Below are 11,378 nucleotides of genomic sequence, written 5' to 3' on the forward strand. Positions count from 1 at the left end.
ATTTAAGGAGTCTAGAATCCTGTGTCTTGACTCCAGCCTGGAGCATTCTGGAAACTGCGGTTGCAACAAACAGATGTAATTGTAGTAGTCAGAGATCCTGTCACATTAGCAAGGACAGCTGCAACTCTCCTGTTCTTCTCCTGTGTCACGTTGCAGTTTTTGAGCCCGAGCTTCCCCATACTGACAGTGGTTTTTTTGCTGGGGCAGAGTGAAAGTCTGAGTGGACCTCTCTGAGTTAAACACTTGGCTGCTTTTGGGAGGACTTAGTGACCCAGGTGATCCTTTACATCTTTTCTTATCTTCCAAGTGATCTTCTCAGATTCCTGTGTTGGGGACTCCATAGGCTAGATCATATTCAATAGAAACAATTGTTCTGTTCTACCAAAAGTCAACATGAAGTACAAAAAAATCTGTCTACAATTCCCTCCCTTCTTGTCCTGTAAGTTTATAGTTTTAAATTTTTGGTTAAATTTGGTCCATTTTACAGAACATGGACCAACAGCGTAACTCAACAAGCGTTCTTTTCTGCTTTTGGCTCTAACAGATCTCCAAAAGTAAAGGATTTCTTGTTTCTAATTGCTCAAACTATTGTTCTTGTTTATAAAAATGTATTTCTACATAAACAACAATGAAGGCTGAACTATAAATAAATAAATGTCTGCAAGTTAAAGCAGATGCATGAACGTTGGAAGACTGACTTGGACAAACACTCAACGTTTTTTGGGGGGAAAAAAATCCTTTTTTTTTTTTTTTTTTTTTTTTTGCATTTGTAAAGTATCTCCCTGATGTTACAGCCACCAGACTCAGTATAACTAAAGGTGCACTACTTGGGTCCAAGTAAACTTTCTGTTTGTTCTTTTTTTCCTACCACTGTTAGATATTTAGCATCCCTCCTCTCCTCTCCTCCTAGCCTGTCCCAGGCCCCCACCCTTGCCTGCTGTGAAGCTTTGCATGGATCTGTGCTCCCCAAATTTCAAGCTGATTTGGCTGAATGTCATGCTAATGTTTTTGTGATTTTGGTTTTCATTTTGTGGGGTTTTTTGGTTTTTTGGTTGTTTGTTTGTTTTTGTTATTTAATGATTCATTGAGGATTACAAAGCAAATATTTTGAAGGAGCATGTTTGGAAATATTTTGATACTTTTTACAGCATTCAGTTGTTTGAATGTTCTTAATGATGAATATAAAATAGATAGCTGAGGTACAATTAGATGGAGTGATTTTTTTTTAACTAAAATGACTGTGAGAGTATATATAATTAATTCTCCTGATTTAGCAGAAAAAAATAACCTATGTACTACTGAAGGTGAGAGGATTAGGCTCCTAATTTTTTGAAAATCTCTAGTACTTCATTTCTCTGAAATGAAGTGGAATTGAAAATAAGAAGCTGTCAACTAGACAACTAGATAAAGTTGTTACAATTTCCATGAAGATAAATATAAAACAAAAAATTACTAAACTCCTGTACAAAAGGATTTTTTGTTTCAAACCAGCTTTACTTATCCCTTAGATGAAAAGGTTTTTAAGAGTTTTAAGTGAATTCAACTGGTGGAGGCATTTTGCCTAAATCAGTAGCATTGTAGACTTGAAACTGTTTGTAGATAGGTATTTCTTCCCCTCTAAATGTTGTAGGTAGGGAATTATTTTCCTTTAAAGGAAGTTTATATTAATATTTAAGGGAATTTTGCAACTTCTGTTCATTAATTGTAGAATATGCCCAAGTGCCTATGAAAAAAATGATAATGGTATTGGTATTTCATCCTGAAGGGTCTCAAAACAATTTACAGATTGGTAGTATAACCACACTGAAATGCACCCAGCTTCTTGGTGGAACATGGCAGCTGTTTAATAGCCCATAGCAAAACTATACAACAGCAGGTTGTGGAAAAAGAGATGAGTATGGATCAAATACAAATTGGCAGTAGAGGATTTTAGGTACTGTACTCAAATTAAAGTTAGGTGAAGTGGAATTCCGCTAGAATATTGAGTCTGTGTATGAAGTGCTACACTTTATCTGACCACAGCTCCTAGTACGAGGACCTGTGGTTAGCCCATGTGAAAGACAGGCAGGGGACTGTATGCTGAAATGTAATCCCTGATGTATACTGTAGACCAATGTGTTTGACAAACAAATTTAATTGTGAATACTTTGCTGTTTGCACTTGCAGAGGGGTTTATTAAAAACATTTGATGTTAAAATGAGTGCCTGAGGGGGCTCTTGGGCAGCTGTGGCAATAGGTTTTGATGGGGGTGGCAAAAGTTTTGGCTTGACTACTTAGTTTTAGTAATTACTTTTTAAAGAAAACTGAATGCTACTGGAGAAGGCTCTGTTGCTAACAGCTGCCCCAGCTGTGATGGCTGAGAGGTGTTTTTTTTATAGATGTAGAGCATTTATTTGCTAGGAAAAAGAGCAAACCAAGAAAGGCAACAAGATGCTACCAGACAACAATTTGCTTAGGTCACTGTTGGCCTGAGCTGAATTTTGCCCTGTGACTGAGGCTGTATGATCTATAGGCCTAGTACATCCCATTGCAACTTCTTTTTACCATTCTCCGTATAATACATGAAGATCTGCAACCTTTTTTTGCTCTAGGAAAGTGTATGGAGGTCCAACTGTACCATAGCTTTCTACCACACATGCCCGATTTAAAAGGAGCGAACATGACTTGAACAATTTTTCATGTGCTTTAGTATGCATGTATGTATTTATTTATTTATTTGGATAATTGGGTTTTCCCTCGGCTAAGGAAAAGCTGGTGTTGCTGACATTACAATGTGTTTGTGAAGAAAGACTGATACCACAACACATGCAAGCAACTGCAAGGTCATTACTTACCCAGCATAATTAGAACATCCATTCCAAAGGGGGAAAACATTTAAAAGATAAAGAGTGAATTTAAAAATGATTCTTCCCAATGCATTTTTTTCATAATTATAGTTTTAACAGCTTGTGGTGATGGTAGAAGCAGCTACTTAAGAAAAATTAGAAGCCTCATTCGGGGAAGATGGTTCCTCAAGAGACCTTGTGTTGTCATTTCTTAAGAACCGCGAGCAGAAACTTCATTCAGGATGCTGTGTGTTGTTTTGATGTATAGGGGGTATACTTAGCTAATTATGGCCAATGCTGGGTATTTTAATTAAAAAACACCACAACAGCCACAGATGTATTGTTTCCCCCTTATTCCTCCCCTTGTCTGTGTGCAAAAACACAAGCGTACTCCTGACCCTGAACTGCAAGGAATGAATACCATAGCAGATAGGCAGGAGAGAAGCAGTTAGGTTTCCTAAATTCATGTGTGACGTATCTTAGCATCAAAATTCTCATTGCAGCACACAAGCCTTTTGTAGTTCTCCGAGTTTTCTGCGGTTGCCAAAGGGAGGTGGGAAATGGAGAGGAAAAACAAAACAAAAAACCCAACCAGTCACCGCATTTAATTTATGAGCAAGATTATTGTTTTACAAATAACCTTCATGATAAATAAAGTCTCATGGCAACATTTTCAACTGCGCTTTTATCAAGACTCTCTGAGCGGCGTGTGTAATATGCCTGGCAATCGAATCACAGCTGTGTGTCTGGGTAGGGAATCTCTGCGGAGACAACACTTCCTTAATTTAAACAATTGTAGGCTGCAGGAGTTCAAAAATTTCAGCTGACTTTAACTGTCACTAGCCCAAGCACCTTTATCCCCAGGCGAGCAGCAGCAGCTGGATTTCATTTCCTGCTGCCAGACTGTCCGACATCTTTGCTGAACATCCCGGGAACTGAGCGTCTTTACTTTAAGGATTTTATTCAAGGTGACAGCTCCTCACACTTTAGCGTTCAGATCACCTCAAGTAGCTGAGATATCAGTGAAAATGAGAGCACTTCTCCAGCAAACGCCAAATTTAGATTGACTGAGGTTATCCTTAGGCCTCTAGACCCAGCCTCCACGATAGCACAGGCCTGCCAGTAACTTTAAAACTACAGTGGAGTTTGTAATGATGTCTGTGGAGAAATATTCTGCAGGAGCAGTGGAGGATACTATAAGCGATAGGAAATGATGTCAGATTTAGTTAGGGCAGGAGACAGCGTTAGAATATACTTGGCATAATATGGCACCGGTATCTCTGTCAGCATCTCTGTTTTCTGTCACCGCACACAATCCCGGGCCTGTCTCTAGCCCTGACAGTGTCTTTTCAGATCAGGTTATTGCCAACTCAGAGGCTGGCTCAGCGCAGCACCATACAGCCCCCTTTGTTTGAAGTCTGCCCTTTTGTCATTAATGCACTTGATGTCTATTTAAATCTGACGGTGAATGCAGTATCTGTTTTCCTGTCAAGAGATCATTGACAATATTAATACCTCATGTCCTTGCCTCATTTTCTAAGCACTGACACCTAGCTACAGTCTCCAGCATTCATCAAACAGCACTCTCTCACCAGCATCTCTATAAACAGTCTTGCTTCCAGTCCTTAAGAAATGCGGCAGACCTCAAACAAGACTTTTATCAATGCCAGTGAAAAAGGAGTCTGAAGAATGCCATTAATAAACTGTTTGTATCCTTTACATTTAGAGCTCTAAATGGCCTTGTTACCAACCTAAAGCCTGCTGCAGTTTGACTTGGAATATCATCTGTTTAGGGGGGAAAAAACTTGCTTTTCATTAGATGCTTGTTTAGGAATGATAATATCATCCCTTGAATGTGGAGACGACTCCGCTAGTGAAAGTACTGAAATTTAAATTATTGAAGAAAGCTCCATGGAGGAGGGGAAAGGGATCAGGCACTGCACCACATAGTCCCCATTTGTGTTATCCTGAAGAGGAATGTGTTTTTCACTACAAATGACAGGCCTATCATTCCCTCCCCAGGAATGTGTTACTATCCTGATGTCTTAGAAGGAAAGAAAAGCATGGGTTAACATTAATCTTGCACAGCCCATGCCTTCCAAGGCCTTATTTGCTTATCTGATGCACGCTATACTGGAAAAATAGATGCAGAATATAAACGCTTGCATACTTAATTTATACTGCAGGTAGGCACAGTATTTGCTATGTGAGTCCTGGAAAGCTGAAACAGCAATGAATTGAGGACCTGCTCCCCCTCCATCTTTACCCTTTATGTAAGGCAGTGTTTGTCTCCTTTGGGCTAGGTTATGTTTGCCCTTATGGGAATGAGCTAGGTACTTCAGTGACTGCTGTGTGAAGACACTCCCAAGGTAGAGGAGATACTTTCACCTTCCTTCTGTGCATGGGAGATGACTTTAATTTGACTGTATGTGCCTGGGGGCACACAGAACAACTCTGCTAGTAAAATTTAGCATCTTTGAGGATGTTCACAGGTGGGATGTGGCTGTGAACTTACGCTTTCACATACCACTTAGTACCACCAGAGGGGATGCTTTTGAATAAGGTAGAGAGATCTGCAGGTATGTGTGTCTCACCCACAGCAGTTAAGGCTTCCTCAGGCATCTTGCTGCCTGTACCCACTGAGAGTAATGTGCTTTGTCTCCTTAAAGCAGTGTTCTGGCTAATTTTTGAAAGCATCCTCTATGTACCAATATTTAGCATAATTTATAATTGCATCTTGCTCATGGGATGTTGTTTGGAGAGCTACTTTGGAAATGTTTTTGCTAAATGTTTATTTGTACGTCTGGGAAAAACACTGAAGTCTGGAGGGCTAACCGTTAGGAAGTCCCAAGTTCTAGCCCGTATCTGTTGATGACTTCCCATGTGGATTTCAGCCGGTCACTTCAGTTCTCTGCCACTGCAGAGCAGGGATGGCTTTAGGTGCTTGCAGGATGACTTTATGAAGGTTTGAAAGGTTTTTTCCTGGATCCACATTAAACTGTAACTATCTGCTGCTTTTTTCTTTTTGGTTTTTAAACATCAGGAAAACCCTGTAAACATGTAGCAGGGAGATTATAGAGAGTACAAAATGTAACTTCAACCCAGACTTTCTGGTTTTCAAAAGCAGGAGAGAGGTACTGTGATTTAAAATACAGTGTATGCTGTTTCAGTGTTATGTCATTCCATTTTTTAAGACATTTGTGGATGTATGTTTAACAGGATAGGTCGTGCAGGTATTTGAACACATTTTCCCAGTGGATTCAAAACTTCCAATTGAAATGGTAATACTGAATATTTCAAATGCACTAACTTTCTTTTGCAGGACAAGAGAAAACTGTACCATTCCCTCCTTCAACTTTCCCTAGTTGTGTGCTTTATTTGTGTATTATGCCACTGCTGTGCTAATTGTAATTAATTTCCTTTTTATTGTAGGCATTTTGGGAAAATGCCGCTACATTTACTATGGAAAACATTCTGAGGGCAACAGATTCATCCGAGATGACCAGCTATAAAACACAGCATTGTTTTGAGCCTCTTCAACCCCTCCACATAAGAAGCACAAATTGCATCTAAATTTTAAGCATGTAACTAAAGTCCTCTAGTGCCTTCTGCTGACTTTGCCAAGCCTGTCAAGATCATCCTTCTATCTTAGTCTGAGTAGTCACATAGAGATTGACATGATTGCCTTTAAGCAGGTCCCATCCACCAGTGTGACAGACAGCTGCAGCCGAGCACCCAGCCTGACAGGAGGAGCACCGTGATGGATTGCCTGGTCCAATTGCTGCTCGCAGAAGAGCAGGGGTCACACCTGGGGCTTCAGTGAGCATGCTCCATCGGTCGGCGCCTTAGCAAAAGCAGCGTGTTTATCTCCAGCTTGCCTGTTGAGCCAAAGTGGCTGGCGATATCAAAGTGTTTATAAAAGAGAGAGGCTATAATTTCAGATGAAAAAGCCCTTATCTGTTCTTATTTTTTCCCCTGTGAATTAAGTGCTTGTGTTTCTATCATCTCATACATGCTTACACAAATCCTTTCACAGTGATTTTTTTGGTTTTGTGTTGCGTTCCTCCCCGCCCCAAATGAGCCTAGAAGGATTATTTTTTCTTTCAACAGGGAAAAAAATACATCCCGAAAATATTTTGGACATGCAAAGTACTATCAATTTGTATAGTTTTTTGTATGCAAAGGAAAAGGATTTAAGCAATTTTGCAGACAAAATTTGCTAATTCTTAAATTACATCTCAACATCTACTAACTCTGACCTTCAGAAAAGCAATCATTTTTTAATGCTGTAGAATAGTGGCACAGCTTAACTGTATATACTTGGAAGAAGCTCTCAGTTGCGATGTTGACAATGTGTATTATTCCTGGTTTATTGCACAAGATATTTTTAACTTGTACAGAGATTACATTTAGAATTAAATGCTTAAATTTGGAAAGAAAAAAGTGCTTAAAAGGAGTGATATAAAATAAAAATGCCACCAGATGGGTATGATTATTCAGAGAGGAAAAAAAGTCAATAAAAGTAACTGGTGAAATTAACATAATTAACAGCTTTATTAATGTATTATAGAGACGAGTTCTGATTAATCCCTTTTGATGTCTATGTAAGAAAGGCTATTGTCAAATTTTCAGTGGAAAAAATAAAAATGCATGGCATATTTCCTGCTTTTCTGATAAACAGGTTGGACATATTTAGAATCATGAACTTGTTACTGTGAAAAAAAAATCCCAATGCTTCATGCATATATTGTGTTAAGTGCTGCTAGATACAGTGGGATTGACCAAGGAATATGCAAAAATTCTGACCTCTGGGCTGTTCCAAACCCGTGCATGTTGGTCCCAGTTGAGAGCCATCACTCTCTGGCTGTTCTTGGCTTGTTTGAAATTACTTGGTGGTCTTTATTCACTTTCCTGGTTGAAAAAGTGTCAGTTTTTAGAAGTTGCCTACTTTTGGGGGCTATTATCAGCTAGTGTTGCAGGTGGAAGTGAACTGGATATTGAAGTCAATCGTGAAATCAGGTTTGACCAATGAAAAAGAATGAGACACTGGCAGAGTGACAAAGGAAAGCTTGCTGCTGCTGAACATTTTAGGCCTTACTCAGTAAATGGAAGCTTCACTCTGAAAGTCTATAATAAATCTTTAACAGATACTTAAAATTGGTGATGAACATAGAACGACTGAGTTCACACCACCTGTGGTTCAAATTGAGCTCTGAGCTGTTTGCCATACAAATTGGTGTCTGGAAAGCACGTTTTGGCCACTTGTAACGTTTCTGCTAATGTCATACATGGCTACAAATGAAATGCCAATTCACATTAGAAGTCCTAGGAGATATTAGATAAAGGAAAACTACATGCCTCTTTTTTTTAATCAAAAATATCATTAGAAATATTCAGGGCAGTTGTCGTCTCTCTTGGTTACCAAAATAACAGCAATCCTAGTTTGTTGCTATCATATTGTCTGTTTTGAAGCCTCTACACGTTTTGGCCATGGCATATTACAGGCAGCAGGGTTCTGAATAGGGGTGTTTAGAATAACCTAATGTCACTTTCAGTCTGGTTGCATATATGTTCTTGTCTTTCTAAAAGGCTTTAACCCTGCCTCAAACAATAAACAGCACTTGCAAACTGACCGCATGATTTTTCCATCTTTATTTTGCTTGTTTACTTTTCCTAATGTCAAAACCATTTGTATCATTTTCAGGAGTGTTTTCTTCCCAGCCAGCAAGGCTTTGGAGGCAAACATATTTTTGGAATGAGATGTGATCAAAGTCTCTTCCATTTTGGTTTTTTTTTTCACTTGGGGGATTACATACCTATAGTTAAATATGGTAAAGCCCCAATTAAAATTTGCTCAAAGGGAATTCACACTAAATGTCACTGATTCTGGAAAATCAAAAGGATAATCTATGAGTAATTATTTTATATTACTAACATGTATTAGGATATTATTTAAAAACAAGCATGGATGTTTATTACTCTTTATGCTGACATCATTCTTTTTTAATACACAGAGCATTTTATTTTCAGATGTCTTCTGCTGAAGTTCTGTTTTAAGAGATGGCAAACTTTTCAAACCTGGGGCTGCTATCTACACTTGGCTCTTTCCTCAGTGGGAACTGTGCCTGAATTTCTTAACTGAACTGAGTATCATTTAGGATGAAAGTTGCAGTAAAGTAGTCTAAGAAGAGATTCCACTCTCTCTCCTTTACTCCCCCTTCTCCATACATGGCACAACTTTCCCTCTCAAGATTAACTAGGCTATTAAAAATAAAATATTTGCCTACAAAGCTATAAGGATTTTAAAATGTGTATCTTTCCAAGGAACCACTGCATTCTTAGTTCTTTGTGTTGTCACAAGAAAATTTTGGCCAGCCATGTTTTTTGACAGTTAACAAGGTTTGAGATCCGAGGTGTGCTTGAATAAGTAATCTTCAAATACTACAAACTTTAAAAAAAAATATGCAGACTTCAGTCTTATGTTCAGTCTTGTGATGACCAGTACTTTGGCTTTTGGCGGACATCACATGTCTTCACAAATGAAGACTAGGAGGCGAATGGTTTTACTAGGAGCTGCCTGTAGTAGCTGTGCTTAGTGCATTCCTAACTTTATGTATTGAAAATGTTAATTCCTAACCTTTTAATTAAAAATAAGAAAAGAATCCAAACTACAATATTAAGTGAAATTTTAAAGATAAATGACCTTCAGTGAAAATCCTACTGTTATGGATACACAGACCTAACTTCAGAGCAAACTGGCTCTAATTGCATATGTTGCATGCATAAATGATTTATGGGATTGCTGAAAGTATGTTACCACTGAAACCACTTGTTTCTCCTTTGTTAGGGCTGAGTCTCACAATACTTATTCTAGTATTTGTTTTACTCAAACCATGAGTCCCTTTGAAGTCAATTTTATTATCCATGAGAGTTAGGGTTGCTAGTGTTGGAGGCTGGTATGCAGCTCCCTTTTTAATACATTTGGTTCTTTGAGCGGAGCGTTACATGATTGCTGAATGTTCGGTTCTCACATCTTCTTTGCAGATGAAAAATCACTGTATGTTGGTCTAATGTTGCTCCCACTTAAGTCAGAAGAAAGAAACAAACCTGTCTGTGCTTTTGAAAATTCTTTCTGTAAATTACAGGGTTCACTTGCTGCCAGTGGATGTATTAATATTTTTTATTCCTGCCAACAATATGAGTATGCTGGGAAATGTTTACCCCCAGCAGAACTTTGCTAGATGCAGCCTTTGTGGTGAGGTTCTGAATCAGCCCATTTTATACTGACTCACACTGAGTCTTACCACATATTTCTTCTTTATGTGGTGTGATAGTTGGCACATGAGTCTCTGCTTGCCCAGTTTGGGAAAGTTTATTCTCTTCACTCTGTGTACAACTGTCTGTCTGTCTGCTTTGTTAAATGGTTGGCATATGTGAAAGAAAGAGATGAAATTCAGCTTTCCAGAGGTGTAACCATATAGCCAAGATGGAAGCTGTCTGTTTGACACTTAGATTTCTAAGTATCCATTTGCAGGTTCAGTCTGGGGAATCTGACAGTGAATCAGGTGATACGAAGTCAGGGGTCTTGCATGGCTTGCTAGCTGTTGTCCTCTGTTCCTCAAGATCTCTAGCTGTGTCCTTGTCTGCTTCAATTGCCATGTCATTGCTCTGCAAGCAAGTGATGACACGAAATAGGTAAGTGCTCTCCTTTTGTTTTTAAAGTGAAATTTCTGCTTCACTGCTGGTAGTACAATTGAAATGCATAGTTTGCTTTTTTAGTGTTTTTATATGTACACCTGGTAACCATTACATCTCACTGGCTAGTCTTTTTCTGCTATTTAGTTAAAATCTGTTTTCTGCGTTCCTTTCTACTCCTAGTAATAGGAATAAAACAAAACAAACCAGATATGATTGTGAGAAAACAACCATCTAAAGATGTTACTGTGGGACCATGCCTATGCTAACAACTCTGTGTGACAGGTGAGCATTGTTATACACAAACACATCTAAATGGCTTGAAGGACCGAGATGTCTTCTGGTTTGGAGCCTTCTTGGAGATAGCCTGTGACTCTGAACAACTGATAGAGCCTTTGATTTCCTAATGCCACTCTAGCAGCATTAGGTGGTTAGAGAATGTTGTCTTACCTAAAATGAGTTAATGCTCATTTTACTTCTAATATTATCCAAGTAACCTACCAAGATCTTGGATTATGTGAGAGTTAGGCCCAAGAAAAATGGCTTCTTCCAATCATTTATAACCTATTCTTAAGAAGTCTTAAGAGTATTTTCTTTGGCGTTCGTTGTGTGAGAATGTTCAGGATATACTCCACACTCCTACTTCATCAAAGCTGGTTGAATTAATATATTTTCCGTATGTAGTACTAAAGCAGCTGAATCTTTCTAAAAGTTACCTTTTAGGTTAGGTGACTCTGATGGACTTGCCTCTGGTGGTGTTGTCAACCTGAAGCTGACCCTTTCTTCGAGTTGCTGACAATTAGATTAAGGTTTCAGATCAGGATTTTCACAAGCCTTCAGGAGCAGATATTTTTAAGG

At 38.7% G+C, this 11,378-nt stretch overlaps 1 protein-coding gene across 7 annotated transcripts in view; it reads left to right on the plus strand.

The window, feature by feature from the left end:
- Positions 1 to 8,457, plus strand: part of LRMDA (leucine rich melanocyte differentiation associated) — a 744,727-nt gene extending 736,270 nt beyond the window's left edge. For 6 of the 7 annotated variants that reach the window (XM_050898592.1, XM_050898585.1, XM_050898586.1 and 3 more), the window contains one exon: positions 6,258 to 6,399. In XM_050898592.1, coding sequence (XP_050754549.1) covers positions 6,258 to 6,337 — 80 coding nt within the window. In that variant the 3' untranslated portion in view covers positions 6,338 to 6,399. Of the gene's footprint in view, positions 1 to 6,257 lie in introns of all 7 variants that reach the window. The other variant, XM_050898587.1, reaches the window with a different exon arrangement.
- The last annotated feature ends 2,921 nt before the right edge of the window (positions 8,458 to 11,378 follow it).

Source organism: Gymnogyps californianus, chromosome 6 (assembly GCF_018139145.2).
Source record: "Gymnogyps californianus isolate 813 chromosome 6, ASM1813914v2, whole genome shotgun sequence".
Taxonomy (NCBI): Eukaryota; Metazoa; Chordata; class Aves; order Accipitriformes; family Cathartidae; genus Gymnogyps; species Gymnogyps californianus.